Source organism: Adiantum capillus-veneris, chromosome 2, assembly GCF_014529385.1.
Source record: "Adiantum capillus-veneris isolate H3 chromosome 2, ASM1452938v2, whole genome shotgun sequence".
In the NCBI taxonomy this organism is placed as follows: domain Eukaryota; kingdom Viridiplantae; phylum Streptophyta; class Polypodiopsida; order Polypodiales; family Pteridaceae; genus Adiantum; species Adiantum capillus-veneris.
In genome coordinates, this window is record NC_140932.1 from 41,480,466 (window position 1) to 41,502,131 (window position 21,666).

The window sequence follows — 21,666 nt, forward strand, 5'->3', positions numbered from 1 at the left end:
AAGCTCTCCCTTCTAGCGACGGCACAAGCCCCCTCTCTCGATCATTGGTGCACCTAACAAAGGGCCCGTCACCTCTTCACTGAAGGGGCTATTCCCTCATTCTCCCCATGTCACAATCACCTCGAGCAGAACACTATGCATGTGCCAGGGTCACAATGTCCCTGCAAGAGAGAGAGAGAGAGAGAGGACTTGTGAAGCCACCGCCTACTCAGCTGCGCTCATGCTCCTGAGTGCTCCGTTGGCCTGAGACATGTCTCGTTCCTGACACTTGCCTACCTGCCTCTGTGTTTCCTCGTTCCCACTACCTCGTTGTGTGCAGATAGCTCGCATGTGAAGGACAACAATCACTACATTGTACACACGTCTCCCCCCCCCCCCCCCTCTCTCTCTCTCTCCCTTTGCTACATGTGCCACCTCCTCATTGGCCTGCCCAAAGGCAAAGGCTATAGAGACGGGTTTTCCTTTTATTGTTGGAAAATATAGAAAAAATTAAAGTGAATTTCGATTTCGCCACCACTATGTATAATGATAGGATGAAAGTGGAATCCTAAGTGATAAGCCTAGTGGAGATTAAAGAAAGGAGAGAGTTGGGCCACTAGGTTGGGTCTTGGCTTTAGGTCTTGGCTTTATATCCAAGCTCTACTTTTTAGGGTATATGAATGCCTAGTGGAGATTAAAGAAAGGAGAGAGTTGGGCCACCTAGGATGAAAGTGGAATCCTAAGTGATAAGCCTAGTGGAGATTAAAGAAAGGAGAGATTTGGGCCACAAGGTTGGGTCTTGGCTTTATTTCCAAGCTCTACTCTTTAGGGTCTATGAATGCCTTAATTTTCCTTTGAAGCTTTTGAGTGGCTCCACTAGTGGTGTGTCTTTTCTCCTCTCCATTTTGCCCTGTCCTTTTAGGGTCTATGAATGCCTAGTGCAGATTCAAGAAAGGAGAGAGTTGGGCCAAGAGGTTGGGTCTTGGCTTTATTTCCAAGCTCTACTTTTTAGGGTCTATGAATGCCTTCATTTTCCTTTGAAGGTTTTGAGTGGCTCCACTAGGGTAAAACCCCCAACTTAAGGCCACCTAAGGGGCATTGCAAATTGTTGCTAGCATACTCCACCGTTTTTAGGTTGGATGTGTGCAATTGGAAGAGCTCATCAATGCCTACCTACAGTAAAAATCTTGCCCACAAACGGTGCTTCGACGACGACGCGCAATAACGTCGAAGATTTTATGTGTAACAAAAATGGACGTGAGTTAAAAGCCACACCAAGGGGGTAGTATGAGACATGGCAACCAACAAGGCTTGAACCTGGATCCAACAGATATGATTTAAAGTTGAGTTGAGCTAACCACCTCACCACAAGGCCACTTGTGTCCCAATATTGGACCTTTACAATTTTAAACTTGGGGGGTCCAGAGTCCCATAAGAGAGGGCCGTTTTTTATTGGCCCCTTTATCCTAGTGGTGTGTCTTTTCTCCTCTCCATTTTGCCCTGTCTTTTTAGGGTCTATGAATGCCTAGTGGAGATTAAAGAAAGGAGAGAGTTGGGCCACGAGGTTGGGTCTTGGCTTTATTTCCAAGCTTTACTTTTTAGGGTCTATGAATGCCTTCATTTTCCTTTGAAGGTTTTGAGTGGCTCCACTAGTGGTGTGTCTTTTCTCCTCTCCATTCTGCCCTTGTAGGTACTCGTACTTACCAGAGAGAAGGTTTGGCTGAGCATATGATTACATGCTGTGATGCGTGAGACAATCAAGTAGCCGCCATCAATGTTACCAACTGAGAGGATGGGGTTGTTGCTTGTGCCGCTCAGGGTGTCCTCTCTTCGAAGGCATTTATTTTCTTGCCACCACAGCCAAGATCTGTTGTTCGTGATAGGTTTGGTCTGTGCGAAGCTTTCGGCTGTGTGTGCCTGAGAGAGCAAGCTAGAGAAGGCATTTATTTTCTTGTCCCCGCAACCAGCAGATGCGAAGCTTGGGTCTGTGTGTGTCTGAGAGAGCGAGAGCATTTATTTTGATGCCATTGAAGCGAGGATCAGCTGCTCGTGATGTGTGCATGTGTGTATAGATCCTCAGAAGCTTCCTCTGTCGGCCCTATAGGAGTTACAACTCCATCTTCATTTTCACCCATTTCATATTAAGCACACCTTGCAGGAAGGGGACGATGATGTGTGGCCGACTGCAAGTTCGGATGCAATATTTCAACCAATGTTTTTGATAATTGAGCAGGTTGTTCACCCTTCCAAGCCAAGGCCCAATCCTTAGAATCGAAGTAGGCTCTGATCTTTGGAGATTAGAGGAGACTTTTTGGGCATGATACCGCCATATATCTTGATCGTAGCCCTCTGTTCTTCAGGGGTGGGCATGGATGCTCGACATTAGAGAAGAAGTCCTCGGCATGAGCCTGCCAAGCTCTACCTCACACTTCATTACAACATAGCACTGGTCGTTTGCATCCACATGCGAGGCCCCATCTTGGGAGGAGATTCAAGTACTCGTTGCAGAGAGGGACGACACCAGCAGCAGCAGAGGGACGAGAACCACCATGCATGGCTCCAATGAGCTCTAAACTACTACTACTGCTCTCTCTCCCTCTCTCTCTCTCTCTCTCTCTCTCTCTCATGTTAATCTGTTGGGGAGGCTTCAGATTTATGTAAACTTTTTATTTGTCGACTTCTACGTTAGGGTTTTCGCTACATCTCTGTGTCGCGTTCATCTGTAGGGGAGGTCTCAAGTGAAGGAGAAAGAGAGGCCTGGTCAGTTAGAGAGGGGGAGCGTTCTAGGCGTGCATCAGACAGAGTAGGGTGATTATTCGGCCTGTACGTGCCAATGCGAGAGAGACAGAACGCGTGCCTGAGGGAGAGAGAGTCTTTATTCGGCCTATGTGTGCTAGAGAGAGAGAGAGAGAGAGAGAGAGAAAGAGAGAAGGCTTTGCCTCTCATCGCGGAGGAGTTGGTTTTGCTTCTCCGCCTACCGTCCACCATGGCTCGACATTGCTACAAAACAGCAATGTAAATACTTATATATATCGTCTTGCAATGAAATGTCACATATTGAAACTGCAAAGTATACAGTGTACATCATGCAGAGGTGCCATACAAAAGTATGGTGGAGAGCTGGCACTATGGTCTCTCCAAAATTTATAAGAAACGGAAGTCGTGCCCTACCCCGTAGCGTTTATGTGTTGCACCAAGCAAACGCATAAACATGGGGTGATGGATACATATAACGAACCTCGTAGTGTTATCGAGTTGAAGTCGCACTTGTGCAATTGAAACATTTATTGCTGTGAATATATGTCCTCCCTGTCAAACATAAAACACACGATAAGACAAATAGAAAAGATGCAGGATATAGATGAAACTCAAAAGAGAAGAAGTGGGTGAATCCAAGAGAGAAGAATTGGGTGAATCAATGGCCCATCGTACGTTTTCTCTTTCGTATATATTGTCCAATCCAAGAGGGAAGAAGTGGGTGAATCGATGGCCCATCATATGTTCTCTCTTTTGAATGCTTCAAGCAAAAGCATGTCAAAGGCATAATGTGGAGGGCCCTTCTTTGCATATTTGGAGTATGGAGCAATGTCTTCTATTGCAACCTTACCCCCACCCCCACCCCCACCCCCAATAGAGCCTCTTGGAAAGTCCTGCATGTGAAAAAGCAGACGAGATCTCTCCTCAAATGACATTGTCGGAGCACATCACCTGCCACTCTAGGTGAAGCTTTTCTAAGGTTGATGAGATCTTAATCTGAAAGGTGCTCGAACCATATATGATCATCCAGCATATGAAGATGATCTTGAGAAAAAGTATGCGTATCTATTTGAGAAGGAGGAGCACCCTACAGATCCACATGCCCCACCACTTCCTCATCGCTTGGATCATTGTTTACAAGAAATAATAATGTTCTTTGTAATCGCATAGATACTCACTGGTAGAATCCGCACTGCCCACCAAAAAAAATTGAAAGCCCGAGAACAATGGTGTAGTGTCTTTGGAGCCCGCCAGAATCCTACTCGAGCTCGACTTGAACTATCTACATTGTTCACAGATAGATATCAACCACAGAATCTTAGGGAAGAGTACTTGTATAGAAAGATGAGGTAGGCCCGGACCGCTCCATCTGACGACATCTCCATGAGGAGCCATGTTCTTTGCCTACGGCCATGAGCGTAGTATAGGTCTTGAAAAGCAGAGAATGACACAGTTGTATGTCCACTAGTCTAGCCATCGCTTAAATTTGACTTCAAGCTGTGAGATCAGGCTGCAGAACTTATGCCATAGCTGGTGCTCCTCTAGCTGCTGAGGAGATCAATAGTTGTCATCCACCACCCCTTTGCTACTCTAAAATTCTTGCACAACAGGTGGAAGCTCCTCCTTGTGCTGTATGTCAAATGCCCCAGCTGTTCATGCCACTAGATAGGTTGTCGTGCTAACGGTCATGCTCACACAACATCCCTCCTCCTGCGCTCTCTCTAATTATCTCGCTGCGGGATTTTCTTTTTCTTTAAGGCTCCTGAATCGTAAGTCTTAATTGTGGTGACCAACTATTCGCAGACCTCAACGATTGAAAAGCATTGATGCAAGCTCATAATAATAAAAAGCAACGCTTTCTTGCAAGGCTCTAGGCCATGCCATTTGAGTTGTGGGCGACGGATTCGATCATGCCAAGTGACCAGTTGTGGGCTCAAAAAAATATCCTTCAGCAATGCTGGGGAGCGTAGCAACCATGGAGCTGGACGATGGAGTGCAGAGTTGGGCTGGGGAGACAGACTTGGTGAGGCTGCAAGTACCAGTTAAAACATCACAAGCTGCTTGCATGGACTGCGTAGAGTTCAAAACCTGTTTAGTGCAGCACTCCATACAAAGCACAAGGATTTTGAAGAATTGTGAATTGCTTTTGCTACTTGTAGAGAAGATTGAATAGCTTATGAGAGCAATTGAGCAACGTAGAGTGCTTTCTTTATTTCATTCACTTGGTAGATTTTCACGCAGAGTTTTTTTTTTAATTTAGAGCTTTGCATGGCAGCGATGTCTTTTTTAAAGTGTAAATCTAATGCCAGGTGGTGTCTTGTGCGTTCAGATACTAGAAAAAGAGCCTTTGGCTCACCGAGTAAAAAGTGTTAGTTGTCATGTAATCTCATTGTGCTATGCTCCTTCATGCTCTACCATGTAAGAAACAAAGTCCCAAATTGCAAAGCTTCTTTAAAAAAATCCTTCTCATTGGCACAAATGCTATCTCTGCAGAACTTAAAATGCGCGACAGAAAAGGTGGCAAAGCTCTATCTAATTTTATGCTTTCTTAGATCTATGACCATGCGATATGGTGACAATTTGGAACGTTTGATTTCTGAAGGGGTGTTGGATAATAGTGGAGCGGTCATCATGCCAAAAATGACTCCGGCCTTGAATTTGCAATTATGCATTAAGATGGAGTTTGAAATCTTGGCAAAAATGACTCCGGCCTTGATTTTGGTGATTATTCATTGTGCTTGAAAGATTCATTGTGATTCTAATGATTAAAGGAAACTGCGATCTTAATCATGAAATATTTTGAATGAATTAAGGGCTGGTTAGAGTTATTGCCGATCATTTAATGTGCTGAATGGGTCATAATTACATATAGCTTGATTAAGAGTAGCTATTTATTTGTTCTGATTTAATAGAAAAGTTGGTATAGTGGAATCATTGCAATGAAAGGGGTCTTAACATTTCGGGTGTTGGAAATGGAGTGGTTTGGATATGTTCATAAAAGTGAGATTTTATTTGGTTGAAAATCATGATAGGGAAGACATACTTTGTTTAATTTTTGTAAATTTTGTTTTGATGTTTATCTCTCCTCCTCTGCTACAGTGTCTTTCAACACTTTTCCTCTCTCTATCGCTTTTGTCTCTCTTTGATTCATCCTTTTCTCTCTAAAAAATACATTTCTCTCTCTATCTCCCTGCTCTCTTTGATTCACACTTCCCTCTCTACCTCTCTCTCTCTCTCTCTCTCTCTCTCTCTCTCTCTCTCTCCCCCCCCCCCCCCCCCCCCCCCTTCATCTTGGTACTTATCTATATAAATCCTTCTTGTGAGGTTAAACCTCACATTCTTCAATGCTCACAGTGGCTCATACAACTATACCTCTTAAGCCTCTAGTTGATGCTTTTTCTTGTTGCATATGTGACCTTGTTTCTTCTCACTTCGGATTAAAGACCCAGGGTGTTCACTTTCAGTCACTCCATTATCGCTTCGCGACCATGGAGCACAACATGGCCAGTTTGTCCTTCTTAGCTTATTACAGAGTATCTTGTTATTCGAGCATGAGATTATTTGATACCTTGAGTGTTTAGCGAATGCAGATGCTGTGATATTTGATTTTGAGGAAGATGCATCTAATCTTCATGGAAAGAATGGTCACCATGCTTGATCTAAGCTAACTAATGATTGTGTGTCACCTCATATAGAAACACATCCAGTCATTGTGCACCAAAAGAAGTTGTCTCCCAGTCCCAAGTTACGTAAAACTCCTACATCTTCTTTGAAGAAAGCGTTGAGGCTTGTTAGAAGTAATTGTAACTTATCAATCCGTCTGCATTGCATTAAGGTGGCATGCAAAAAAATGGTTTGACTTGTCCTTTTCTTGGATGGGTAAAGCAAAAAGAGCTTTGCATGAAGATAACGCTTTCTCTAGCACAGCGAATGCAAATTTTGCTGTTGAAGATTTCCCTAATGTTGGGAGTTTTAACTCCCAATTAGCTTTGGTGCCTTCTTTAAAACCATTGCTTATATCTGATTTGTAAGAGAATACCACTTCTCATTTTTCTATAGAGGGGAAGGTGTTGTCCAAGTATGGCACTTTCAAGATTCAAAAGGGTGCCTATGGTCGCTTCCTTAGGGAAGATTTGCTCGATAAAGAATCTAAACACACTATAACTTTTGTGGTTTTTGAAATTTACATTTCAGATTTTGTGGATCTCTTTGAAGTGATTATGTTCGTTTAGAAGGAGCGTTTGAAGAAAAAGGTTGGGAGGGATGGAGGGACTAGCTCATGGAGCTTGCATGCAGATGCTACAACATTATTGGTAAAGACAACCCATTTCGATTGTTCTTTGGTTCTCTATCCTGAGCATATAAGGATAAGAGAGCTACTGGTTGCAACCACATCAGTCTTGGATCAATTTATCCCAACAGTCGTGTTCACAGTGGTGATAGTAGAGACTACCACTAAAAGTGATGGCACTTCTAGTTGTCGCCTTACAATAGCTGATGGGCCTGCAATTATTGATAGACCAAGTGTGAGTCTGCTCCACATCAACTTCACTGTCTTTTTGTCTTTCACTCATTGCTAATAGCTCCTATTGTACCTCTTGCAGCTCTTGTTTGTGTTGGTTCTCTATCCTGAGCATATAAGGATAAGAGAGCTACTGGTTGCAACCACATCAGTCTTGGATCAATTTATCCCAACAGTCGTGTTCACAGTGGTGATAGTAGAGACTACCACTAAAAGTGATGGCACTTCTAGTTGTCGCCTTACAATAGCTGATGGGCCTGCAATTATTGATAGACCAAGTGTGAGTCTGCTCCACATCAACTTCACTGTCTTTTTGTCTTTCACTCATTGCTAATAGCTCCTATTGTACCTCTTGCAGCTCTTGTTTGTGCCTTCGCGTGCAAATTACCAAAACATTGTGAATGTGATCAACGATCTTGGGTACTACTCGTGTGTGGCACACAATATCAACGTGTTCAAGCAACAAACAAACATTCTGTCCATTGTAGATGCTACAATCTTATTTCCATTGCCTCCTAGCTTAGAATCGCTCTTTCGACAACATCTATCTCAACAAGTATCGAATTCAGGATTTGGCAAGATGGTAGTAGATTGTTCTTTGTTGTTCATTGTTGGTGTCTTTTGTTTATGCTAACTGATGTTAATGTTTTTTTAGATCTTTGGCACATCAAAAATTGTCAACCTCAATAGCCTTGAAATTCAATATGCATGTGAGACTTGCAAATGAACAAATGTGAGTTGTGAAGTCTTGAAGCCATTTTGCTACACATGTGGAAAGCCTTCCACAATATTGAAGACCCATGCATTGCAAGAAAAGATGATTGCTCAACGAGGAGATCCTGTCACATTCAATCTGCAAGGCAGAATTGTGGATGTTGTGCTTGGTCTTACAAAACCATTCATGCACCTGTATGAATACAATCTTCTGGATTTAAAAGCTTTTTTGGAAGCTTTAAAGAAAGTTTGGACTTTTGAGATAAGCAAGCAAGGATTGTTGAGTGACTGCAAAAGCGCGTGATCTTGGTTTTTATCACTTGAGAATCTCCAAGGATTCGAACTCTTCGCTGCTGCTGTGTCTTAGTAATCTAACAAGCAAAATCTTCTTCCTGGTATACTCTTCCTTTATCCATTTCCCTAACTAAATCGAAGTTTTGGAGGATAAAATACATATTTTTTAGGTGATGGCTTTTGTCCCTAACGTATTGAGTGCAAATAGGCGAAATATTTCCCTTGACATGGAATTTTTGTCTCATCTTTGTGACAACAATGATGTTGTGGAAGCATTATTGTATCTTTTTGGGTTATGTTTGTGTAAGGATGCAATGGATGATAGAATTTTGGAGTTGATTATGAAAAATATTTTGGCTAATGATATTGATACCATTTCTGTTCGGGTTTCTCCGTGGCATATTAACACAAATGTAAGTGTTGTTTCACTTACAAAAATTATGCATTCGCTCTTGCAAACACGATCCACTTCAAAGATCTTATCCATGCACTTGGTTGGATTGGTTTGTCGATTAACCAAAAAATCTTGTAATGTCCTCTTGTTCAACGTAGATCGATTTCAAAATGTTGTGCAATATGGTGATGTGGGTGTTCTTTCCTCTTCACAAATGCATGAAATTGCTATGTTGCAGACAATAGGAAAATGTCTTTGGGTTCCTCTCTCTTTGAAACGTGTGAAATATGTGCGTTGCGTGTGGAAAAAACAAGCAACAAGTGTTTTGCTATCTCTAATTCGAGAGAGCCCGTGTGCAAACAGACTTGGAATTACTGCGAGCTTCCAAGCCTTGCACGGGGCTTCCTATACAAAGAAACAAATTCAATAAAAAATATATAGTATTTGGAAAAAACAAAACATTGCGCACACTTCTCATTCACTGTCTCTTCACGATTTGCAAAAGCTATACAAGACACACCTTCTTTCTCTTGTGGTTGTTGTGGTTCCTTGGTTTTTTGTTCAAGCATGCAATCTCTTTCATCTAATGAGCTGACATGTCTGGCAAGGTTTAAAAACTTGTCAAATATTGGCTCGCTTGTTGATCTTCAAGTCTGCAAGTCTTGCAAAACAGCGTTAAAGAAGAACATCAAGCCACTCTATTGCATGAATGGGTTAATGACTTTCAACTCAAAAATTCAAAGTGTGCACCAGCTAAATGTTGTAGAGCATCGGCTTGTGTCTCTACGAATACCTTTCGCTCAAGTAAGAGAGATTACATTTGAAGGTCATCTTGGGTTGTGAGGAAGTGTAGTAAATGTCATGTCGAACTTGTCTATAGTTCAAAATATGCTGCCACACTTTGCAGATGACCAAGCTACAATGCTTGTAGAGATTAAGCGGAAGCTTGAGCATGATCATGCTTACCTCAGTGGTTTTGTGCGCCCCGCATGTGTTATGAAAGCATTGAATGACCTTGTGAAAACACCCTTATATATTGAACATAGGACAACAATCAATAACTCATGGGTTGATGCATTTGTGCTTAAAGCAGACCTTATAACATGTGTTGGTTAAATTGATGTCGATGACTCGATGGATCCTTGTAACACTTTGTTGCACAATGTTTACACATCCAATCAAGTGGTGGACCATAATTCACATGTGAGTAGTGTGGCCCCTTGTGAAGGATTTAGTCCTTTAAGCATTGTTGATGACGAGAGTTGTCATTCCCAACACTATTTTTTGGCCACATAAGGAAACATTTTTCGTTGGCAAAACGAAGTGACGCAATGGGAATTGAAAAATGAAGATAGGCGCTTTGCTTCTGATATTGAGAATCTTTTCTTTAAAACAATGAAAATTGTAATCGCCAAAGTCTTGGGCTTTATATGGGTTTGCCTTCAAAAAGGGAAACTTCAAGGTTGTGAACTTCAAGCAAAAGATGTGCAATCTACAACTAATATAGAGCAATTGCTTTCATCTCAGCTTGGCTATCATGACTTTGAGACGGTGAGAACATCTGTTGATTATAAGGCAAAACTTAAACGTAATGTTTTTGCAATGATTCGACAATTGGGTCAGCCCACGTTTTTCCTTACTTTTTCATGTGATGAACAAAGATGGCAACCCAACAAAAATTCCTTGTCTGCCTTAAATCCCCAAATCATGGAGGTTGAGTACTCAAATTCAAGCAGTTATATTCGAGCATTGGTGTGGTCAGCAGACCCTCTTACAACTGCAAGATACTATGTGCATAGATTCAAAGAAATGGAAAAAGAGCTAAAGTGCAACAAACACTTTCTTGGTGAAGTGGTGGACTACTTTTTTGTCACTGAATTTTAACATAGAGGTAGTCAACATGATCATGGATTGGTTTGGATCAAGGATGCACCTGAATTTTGCAATGCACGAGCCGACGAAATAATAAAGTTTGTTGACTTGTATATCAGCACGAACAAACACCAACTAGAAGAAACGCTTAGTTCTGTCCAAATGCATTTCCATCGTAAAACATGCAAAAATTTGTGTAGATTTGGCTTCCCGTGGCCACCATCAAGAAAAAAAATCATTTTGCTTCCTCTTGCTGTGACTGAGTCCAGGCAAAAGTTCCTTATTAAAAACAAGAACCACATTGATGAGCAATTGTTTTCCTTGCCTCACGACACTAACATTTCATTCGATGCTTGGCTAGCTATGGTTGGCATGGATGAGAATCTTTACATGGACTCAATTTCTGTAAAATTAATGAACCCACTTTGATCTTAAAGAGAGAACCAAAGTATATCTATACAAACAATTTTAATAAGCAATTATGTGCTTTGTGGGATGGAAATATTGACATTCAATTCATTTTCAATGGTCATGGTGTTGCTGCATATTGCACTTCGTATATGACAAAAAATGATACTTCATCAAGCAAAGCAATCAATAACATCTTGAACAATTGTAAAAATACCAACCTTCCAACCCTTGAACACTTGAGAAAAATTGGGAGTGCCTTAATCAACACTCAAGAAATGACATCACAACAAGCTACATACATAGCTTTGTCCTTGCCTTTGCATAGTGCGAGTAGACAAATTGTTTTCATCAATGCAAACTTTAGTGCTCAAAGGACACTATTATTGAAGCGTAGAGTGATTCGCATCCCGAGGACACAAACATTTTCTTCGACGACCTTATCACAAAATACACAAAGCGTCCACCAAATTTGGCAAATTTATGTTTGGCTGAGTATGCTAGTGACTTCCAAACTATTTGTGGACGCTTGCAAAAATCCAAAAAACCACGAATCATCAAGTATGCCAACTTTAATCTTGAAAGAGATGTAGAACGCCACTACCATGAGCTTTGCCTCTTGTTTCTTCCATTCGTTGGTGATGAGAGCACATTCGAAATGAATTGCAACTCGTGGTGTGATAGATTTAACACAAACAATACTACCATAGCTCAAAACCAACAAAAATTTATGAAGCTAGAACTGCATGCCCCAAGCACATCAAAGATAAGTTCAAATACGTCCTCCTCCTCCCATCACAGAGAGGTTTTTCAATATAAATTGGGTCTTGATCTTCGGCCTCCAAAAAATGCAATAAGATCTTTTCCATTCTTTAAAAACCCGGCAATGCCAAATGATGAATACTACTCAATTGTTACAAGCTTGAACATAGAACAAGGAGCCCTCTACTATGACATAATGATTCAAAAATGTCTGCAGCCAGCCCAATGCATTCACCTCTTCCTCACTGGATGTGCAGGGATAGGAAAAATCTTTACACTGAGAGCTGTGGTTCAAGGTTTGACACGCCACTACAACCTATCTATCGAGAGTGATGTTGAGCTGCCAACCACATTACTGATGGAATACATAGGGAAAGCACCATTCAATGTTGGTGGCAGTACAATACACTCTGCATTGTGATTGCCTGTTATGACACACATGGGCACAAATATATCCTCAGAAAGCTTGGCTGAGCTCTCACAGTTATACAAGAACTTGAAGCTTGTTGTCTTCGTTGAGGACTCCTTAATTGGAAATAGACTTCAAAATGTTATAGACACAAGACTCCGTGCAATCAAGCATAACCACATAGTTCCATTTGGTGGTTTGGATGTTATCTTTTGGGGAGATCTTTGTCAGACAAGCCCAGTTTGAGACCGATGGATATTTAGCGACACATAAAATGCACTTGACTTACTTGCACCATCCTTTTGGCACACTCATGAAAAATGCTACGAGCTTAAAAAAACAATGCGCCAAGAAAACAAAGAATTCATTGCAATACTCAATAGAATAAGGAAGGCTAAACACACAAATACAGATGTGGACCTTCTTAACACCAACCATAGCAACAGAAATTTTGACAAGTTCAGAACACCGCATTTGTTTTTTACCAAAAAATCAACATAACCATCTTGTGAGCCTCGACACACAAGCGCATATCATACATGCGAAAGACACTCGCCACAAAGCATGCTCAAATATCCTCATGGTTCCAAACGACGACCCGCAGTCAACTGCAAGATTGGCCTCAATTCTTGAACTGAAAGTAGGAATGATTGTGGAAGTTTGTAGTGGTAACATCAACATTAGTGATGGTCTTGTAAATGGTGCAGATGGAACTCTTAGACATGTGCAAATCATAGGAATCTCCCATATTGCATGGATTGAGTTCTTTGATTCCAACACAGGAATAAAACAACGGGAAGAAAATTCACAATTTTTTGACGACTTCATCGACCCTCTATGGACACCAATTTTCCGGACATCAAAAGAATTCCAGATCGAGAAAAATTCTTTGCATACCATAACAAGAGCATAGCTCCCCATCCAAGCCACGAACAGAAGAACTATCCACAGATCACAAGGCCTAGCAATGCTTGCTGTTGGATTTGATCCAAGAGCTATCAATATCCATGTATTGAAATACACAGCTCTCTCTCGTGTCAAAGATCCTATAAATCTATACATTCTTAATCCCATAGCTCCAACACAAATAAGAACGGCACTACTGTGCTTGCAAAACTTCAAAGACTTGAAAGAGAGGCCAAATGGGAATACTTAAGACCTTTTCTATTTTCCTTCACCGAAACACATTATATTGTCCAATCTCTCAACGTTGTTTCCATTCATAAATAGATTGACCAAATCAAAAGAGATCCCAATTTTACAACATCTGACATTCTTTGCTTTAAGAAACAAAACAAAAACTTGCCTCCGATCTTCTTGCTCCTGAATTCAACCATATTCACTACTACAATACATTTGGAATGTCAATCTACTACAAAACACACATTGCGTTGCAATCCGTACAGACAACTTCGTCCTCTTGCATCGAAATCATAGAAACCGTCCTATCCTTCAAAAACAACCAGGTTGAATTGCATATAATTTGTATCTACAAATCACCAAAAGCTTCCATAACTTCATTGATAGCCATTCTCAATAGTTTGATTGACTCCTCCACAAGCACAAGAACGAGCATCATTATTGGAGACTTCAACATCCACATTGATCCAACAAATGGGCAATACCAAAAAATAGAGCACAAGCATCACCATGAACAAAAAATCCACGACATTACGATCGTGTACAACTCAAAACTTGATCACATTCAGCTTAAGAACCCTCCGCTATCTTTAGCCGCCCCGTAGGCACAAGATTTTTCTTTTGGTCAGACCATTCCTCAATACATCTTCTACTCCCAAAATGAATTTTCCCTCCCTCCTCGACCCGCCCTCCCCCGCTCCCCCCACCTCCCAAATTAGTCAGACCTCCCTCAAAAAAGCGTTCTTTGCATTTCTTTTGCTACTTCATACAATACAAAGCATTTCCATCCTGCTCTTCCCATAAAACAAACCCTCTTTTGCAACACATGCTCACTCTACTCACAACATGCATATCTATCGACTACACTTGGGGACTACTTAAATTTGTAATACACATTCTTCTTCCCTCTTTCCTTTTATTTTAAAGTGGCAGGCCTCGTGATTTTGTCACTTTTTTTTTCTCCTAAAAGAATTTGGCACATCTTGCTAGATTTCTACTAACAAGAGCAGCTTGCAGAATTGTAGTGACATACTACTCATGCAGCATTGTCTTTGCCTTTTGAACTGCAGGTTTTTACAGATAAGGCTTACGTGAGAGTACATAAGCTAGAAAACATTCTTCTTCTCTTCTTATGCGTGTATCAAAGTGTGGACCCGCAGGGAGAATGTTTGTGGGAAATATCTATTTATAATAAAAGGGGGAGGGATTCCAGTCCCCCCCCCCCCCCCCCCCCCCCCCCCCTTGACATGTAGCGTTCTTAGATGCCTCCGACGGTGGGGGGGGGGGGGGGGAGAGAGAGAGAGAGAGAGAGAGAGAGAGAGAGAGAGAGAGAGAGAGAGAGAGAGAGAGAGAGAGAGAGAGAGAGAGAGAGAGAATTTATGCGGTGCCCGATTAGACAAGGAGGGAGGGAGGGAGATTCTGAGTCCCCAAGTACATGCACCAACAAGAAGTACCACCTCGCTATTTTGGGCCACTTGCACCTAATTTGCAACGGCACTCACAGCCATCGAAACCTTAAATTGGAGGCATAGTATTTTTTACACTATTTTTCTCTATTTTACGAAGGAATTTTGTCCTTTTGCGCTTGCCCTCAATCGAGATTTTTGAGCAGAGACATTTTTCCCAAACACTAATCTTTTGAAATCGGGGCTGTGGTCCTACTGAATGCCCACGGTCGTGGCGAGCTCCATCCCTTCCACCCGCTTGTCCGCACCAAAGATCTCCGTTGATTGAGTCGTTTATAGACATAGTTCTCTCGAACTTCCCCCCCCCTCTGGCCGGCGTCTTCAAACAGCCGAGTTCTCTGCGCAAACATTGTGTGTGTGTGTGTGTGTGTGTGTGTGTGTGTGTGTGTGTGTGTGTGTGTGTGAGAGAGAGAGAGAGAGAGAGAGAGAGAGAGAGAGGGAGAGAGATTTTTAGCACTCAACAGCTTTCTCTTTCTTTTCCGTTTTAAAATGCGCACGAGCTGCGAGTCACTTATACCCACCAAAGATCTCTGTTGTTTGAGCCATATATAAGCAGAGTTCTCTCTGCCCCCCTTGACACATATTGACACCTCCTCTATCTGGCGCCTTTAGGGAGCGGTGTTCTCTGTGTGAACACTGTGTGTGTGTGTGTGTGTGTGTGTGTGTGTGTGTGTGTGTGTGTGAGAGAGAGAGAGAGAGAGAGAGAGAGAGAGAGAGAGAGAGAGAGAGAGAGAGACAGAGAGAGAGAGAGAGAGAGAGAGAGAGAGAGAGATTTTCAACACTCAACAGTTTTCTCTTTCTTTGCCGTTTTTAATGCGCATGAGCTGCGAGTCGTCCCCCCTCTTTAACCTCGGCCCTCGATGGCTCAGACTTCATCACCCAATTTGGAGAAAATCAATAATTAGTAGCTAACTAACACTTGCACCGTAAAGGCATTTTGCATCACACAAGATGTTGCTAGGGTTGTTGAAAGAAAGCGTCGTGCTTGGAACTACCGTGGTCAACATGTATCCCAAATGTGGTGCACTTCATAAAGCACAAAAAGTGCGTGAGAAGCTTCCTATCCAGGATGTCGTCTCTTCGAATGCATGATTTGCGGGATATGTCCAACTTGGGTAGGACCTAGAAGCTCTGTGCGGTTTTTGGTAGATAAGAAGCGAGTTTTTTGCTAGATGCGATCACATTCTCTTACATCATGAGGGAAAACATGGCAAGGCGAAGGACTACGATGAGACGTCTCTAGCTCGAGCTCTATAATGGGCGAAGGTAAGGCAAGGGTCATGGTAATGCAACTATGTGCTATTTTCAACAAATGCAAAGATATGGCATCTCTCCAAACACAATCATGTATCCTTGCACCTTGAAGGCATGTAACATTACACAAGATGCTCGTAGGTATTGACAAAAGAATTCAATGATATTGTTAGATTGGGGTTGCTGACATGTATCCCAAATCACAAAAAGTGCGCAAGGAGCTACCTGTCTAGAATATTGTGTCTTGGATAGAGGGATAGATATGGTGAGATAGGGAGAAATGAAGAGATACACGAATAGAGAGAGAGATAGAGAGAGAGAGAGACGATGTCCTTTCGCCTTGCCATGTGATTGCATCTAGCAATAATCTCGCTTCGCAACTACCTAAACTGCACAGAGCTTCTAGGTCCTACCCAAGTTGGACATATCCCGCAAATAGTGCATTCGAAAAGACGACATCCTGGATAGGAAGCTCCTCGCGCACTTTTTGTGCTTTATGAAGTGCACCACATTTGGGATACATGTTGACGAAGGAAATTTGGAATGGCAGCCTCTACACCAAAACAAACTCCATTGCGCCACAAGGGAAATGAGATAAGGGCACCACCTAGCCTTGGAAGTGTGGGCTAGGACCGCTACACAAAGAGAGAGAGAGAGAGAGCGAGAGAGAGAGAGAGAGAGAGAGAGAGAGAGAGAGAGAGAGAGAGAGAGAGAGAGAGAGAGAGATCACTATGAATGAAGCATTAACCTTAGTGTGTGTACAAGGAATGGATGACTTCAAACACTCCCAACACAAATAGTCGTGTGGATTACCAAACAACCACTCAAGGATTAGCCAAGATCACATCAAGCACTCTCACACACATATAAAAGATTTCTCTTAATTAACATAAGTTAGAGGAGGAGAGGTTACTAGCATGAAACAATTTGCACTTTAGAATGTGCAAGAATAGAGTGAATGAATGAGCTTATGTGCTCATGGTGAGTGATACAAAGACTCAATGGGGCTGAGGGAGGCTTGAAATTACAAAGGGGAAGGCCTCTTTATATAGGAAAGAGAGTGATTAGGAGTGAGGTTAAGATCCAAGTGTAATTTGTACAAATGAAGCTTGATTAGGGACATTCAACCAATGAAGAAGCTCCTTCCAAGTGATTTGTTGACCAATTAGCTCCATCATCACTTGTGTTGTCTTCACTCCTTCCTCCATAGCTTGAGTCCAAGAGCTTCCTTATTTTAAAATGTAAGAATCTACATAAAATCAATACATATCTAGTAATAATAGAAAGGGGTTGAATGAGAACTTATGAATTACAACAAGATTAAGCATGACTTGAGAGGTGATTAGAAGAGGAATTTTGATGGGTTTTTGAGCTTGAGAGAGAGGAGGAAGGAGAGGAGGGTGAGAAGACTAATGGCTGATTTTAGAGAAGGTCTCAATGTGGAAAAGGAAGGGTGTGTGTGTGTAAAGGTAGAGGGGGTGGTCTCCACCACAGTTGAAAAAACTAGCGTCCACCATTTTGGCCATATCTCCTAGACCGTAGATGCAAAAATTATAAAAAAAATATGGCCAGAATCTCCAGCGCATCAGCTACAACTTTGATGAAGACAACTTTTCTTAAAATCGGAGTGGAAGTATTTTTTAAAAATTCAGCAAAATCATGTGTCTGGTTCCTTCCTTTACCAAGTCTTCCACTTGGGTCCCATTTGTTTGAATCATCATATGGCTCCAAAGCCATGATGATATGAGCCACTCATGACCCTTGAATCATGGGTGCATGGCTCCACAACCACATCATATCTTTTCTTTTCACATTACATATTTTCCCTTCCCTTTACCACTAGGTTCTCCCTCTACCTTTCACCTCCGGTGAACTAGTCAAGAAAAAATTCCTATCAAATCATTTTTTCTTAAATTTTTCCAAGAGGTTGTTCTCACTCTTTCTTTTATTGTAAACCTCTAGAAGCAAGGAAAACCAACAAAATATGATAAACAAAAATTTGTGATAGGCTCGGATCATAGCCCCCCCAAACCAGGCTAGGGGTATTTATGCCTCTAGCCTACTTTCTTTGATCTTGAGCTGACCTTATCCTGATGTGATAAGGCTTTAGACGCCATCCATTTGTCCTGGTCTTGTGTACTTTACCATCAATGTCTTGAAGTCTGTAAGAGCCATTTTTGAACTTTTTGGTGACCAAGAACGGGCCTTCCCATCGAAAAAGAAACTTTCCATCCTTACGAGTGTCGAAGCGATTGTCATATCGAAGCACCAGAGATCCCTTTTTGATGTCTTTGGATGCTAACTTTTTGTTGAACTTTTCTCTGCGCTTCTCTGCTTCTTGAGAATAGTGGTTGATGGCTTCTTCACGATCCAATTGCAGCCTCTCTAGATCCATGATCCTTTGATGTAATTTCTCCTTTTGAGAGCCTACCTGGCTACCCAATATTCGAAGACTTGTTAACTTCACTTCAATGGGCAAAAGCACCTCCTTTCCATAAACCAAATGAAAGGGTGTGTATCCTAATGTGGTTTTGAAGGAGGTTCTATAGGCCCATAGAGCTCCATTCAGGTGTTTGTCCCAATCTTGGCGCCTGGCATGTACCTGTTTGGTGAGAATTTTGCAAATGATTCCATTTACCTTTTCCACCAAACCATTGCACTGAGGGTAGTAAGGAGTAGAGTGTTGATGCTGGATATTTAGCTTCTTCATGAGTTCTCCTACCAAGTCTGCTCTAGACCCTGGTCCTCTATCAGATAGTATTTCAAGAGGGGTGCCAAACCGGCAACAGATGTGGTCAAAGATGAACTGACTCACATCCTTAGCAGTAATTATATTGGTCGGCATAGCCTCAGCCCATCTAGTCATGTAGTCTACTCCCATGATGATGTACTCTTTACCTGACTGAGTGCGTGGTAGAGGCCCTATGGCATCAATTCCCCACTTCTCAAAGGGCCCATATACCTTTATTGGGTTCTGAGGTTCAGCTATGAGTCGTCGTGGTCCTGCTTTCTGACATTCATCACATGTTTGACACCAGTATTTGACATCACGATGAAGACTTGGCCAAGTAAACCTAGCTTGTAGAACCTTTCTACTAGTGACGTCGTGTGCAAAGTGTCCTCCGCACATATCATCGTGACAAGCTTTTAAAATCTCTTCAATTTCACTCTTCAAAGGCACTCTCCTAAGCACACCATCCTTACCAAGACAATACAAGTCATCATTTACTATGCGATACCTGGTAGCCTTCCTAGCTAACCATCGCCTTTCCCCTGCATTCAAGTGTTTAGGAGCCTCTCCTTGCTCCAGAATGTGCATAATATCTTCCAAGTCCTCCTTGCCTTGCTGAAGTGGAAGTTTGATGGCCACTGCTCCCACTATTGACTCATTTAACTTTGATGATGCTAGGTGGTCTGCATCCTTGTTCTAGTCTCTTGGCACATGATGTACTTGTGCCTCCCTAAATCTCCTCATAAGAGCTTTGGCTTCTCTCATTTTAGTAGAGAAACGGGCATTTTTGCAAGCCCATGTACCTTGCATTTGCCTTACCAAAAGCATGGAGTCACCAAAAGCGTTTAATCTCTTAATTGAATTATCGAGGCACCAACAAAGGCCATGAATTAGAGCATGATATTCTGCTTCATTGTTGGAGTGGACATCTTCTAGAGTGATCCCTTCACCATGGATCCTCTCTCCCAATGGAGATAAGACCACGATGCCTGCAGTTGCCTTATCCTTGGTTCTCTTGTATGCTCCATCAAAGTAGAGGCTATAAGCATTGACCAAAGCCTCTAGAGCTGGAGGTGGTGGAAGTTCCTTTCTCTTCAAATGGAAAACTTTTTCATAGCACTTGTTTGTTAAAATGTCGGCTAAGCATGCTCGAGTTGTTCTTTCAACCTGTATTGTATAATCAAACTCTTGAAGTCGCACCACCCACTTTGCTATTTTGTCAGAGATTTCCATATGTTGTAGTGCATATGGAAACATATCCTCCACAGTGATAATTACAAACCTCTTCGGCAGCAAGTATGGCCGAAATTTGGTTACCGCAAACATGAGAGCTAACACTAGCTGTTCCATCAGGGTGTAGGCCTTCTCTGTGTTTTCCATGAGGCGGCTAGCAAAATACACAGGCCTCATAAAGGATGTTTTTGGATCTTTTTGTAGGAGGGCAGCACCAATGGCCTCTTCTCCCACACTAGGGTTTACAAAGAATGTTTCTTCCCAACAAGGTTGGAGGATTACAGGGAGTGACCCTAACATTTTTTTAATCTCTCTAAAATGCCCATCACTTTCTTCACTCCAAACAAGTGTCTCTTGACGAGTCAGCTGTTGTAGAGTAAATATCACTTGGGAGAGTAAGTGTATGAATCTACTCAAATATCTTAGCTTTTGCAAGAAAGAGATTAATTGTTTGATGGAAGTTGGGGAAGTTAGATTTAGCAATGTTTCTATCTTTTCAGGATCTACCTCGATTCCATCAATGGACACTACATGCCCTAATAATGTAACCTTGCTTTCCCCAATGTGACATTTGTCCTTGTTTAGTTGTCCACCCAGCTTAGCTAAACGAGTAAATCCTTCATCAATCTTGCCGAGATGCATACTTTTGGAGCTGTAAATACAAAAGTCATCTATGAAAACCCTTATGGACTTACCAAAGTAAGGTTGGAAGACCATGTTCATGAATCGTTGAAAGGTGGCTGGAGCATTGGTGAGACCAAAAGGCATGACTCGAAATGCAAAACATCCCCATGGTGTGATGAAAGTAGTCTTTTTTTGGTCCTCCTCTGCAATGCGTATTTGAAAGTAGCCAGAGTAGCCATCACACACTGTGTATCTCTCATGGCCTGCTACTTCATTTAGAATCTCATCTTGAAATGGGAGAGGGAAGTGGTCCCTCTTTGTTGCAGCATTTAGTGGCTTGTAATCCACGCACACTCGCCATTTACCATTCTTCTTTGGCCTCACCACTACTGGGGAGACCCATTCTGAATCTTCTACTGGGTATATGAATCCTGCTTCTAAGAGTCTCTTCACTTCAGACAACAGTGCATTTTGTTGCACAACTCCTAATCTTCTTAGTTTTTGTACTACTGGCTTGCTCCCTTCTTTTAGATGGATATGATGCTTCACTGCAGTGACACCTGTAATGTGAGTGTAATCAGAAATAAACAATGATGCATGCTTCTTGAGAACATTTACATAACCCTCCTTTTCTTCTTCCTTTATATCCTTGGATAACATCTCCTCTAGGCTGGCATCCCACACATTCTCCATTTGGATCCTTGGGTTGTCTTCTGATGAGGTAGTTTCCTTTATGGTGACGCCCATGACTTCGAGAGTGCTATCACTCTCTTCACTTGAACTCTCTTCCTCGTCCATGGATGAGGAGCATCCACTTGAGCTCCACTCATCAGCTAACGTTTCTAGTTCAAGGTTCTCTTGTCGCCCATTCTTTAGGTTATAAACCACCTTTCGACTATGGCCACCCATGCGAGGCCTCAACTCCAAGTCTCCTCTTGCCCAATCTTGCCTAGCTCCTATACCCATGAGCCAAGGTCGTCCTAAAATAAGGGGGTATCCTTCTCCCTTTACTGGCATCACATAAGCATCAACCTCTGTAGTGATTCCAAAAACAGAAACTCTCAAAGCTTTCACTACACCCACACAAGTGACAGAGACATTATTGGC

At 42.1% G+C, this 21,666-nt stretch overlaps 1 protein-coding gene across 1 annotated transcript; it reads left to right on the top strand.

The window, feature by feature from the left end:
* Positions 1 to 1,573: 1,573 nt before the first annotated feature.
* On the top strand, positions 1,574 to 8,573 carry LOC147462671 (uncharacterized). Its single transcript, XM_086484810.1, has 6 exons — positions 1,574 to 4,759; positions 5,649 to 5,736; positions 7,231 to 7,262; positions 7,341 to 7,538; positions 7,617 to 7,841; positions 7,914 to 8,573. Exons 1-6 carry the CDS (start codon positions 4,691 to 4,693, stop codon positions 7,983 to 7,985), a joined length of 684 nt encoding a protein of 227 aa, XP_086340936.1. The 5' UTR covers positions 1,574 to 4,690; the 3' UTR covers positions 7,986 to 8,573.
* Positions 8,574 to 21,666: the final 13,093 nt, after the last annotated feature.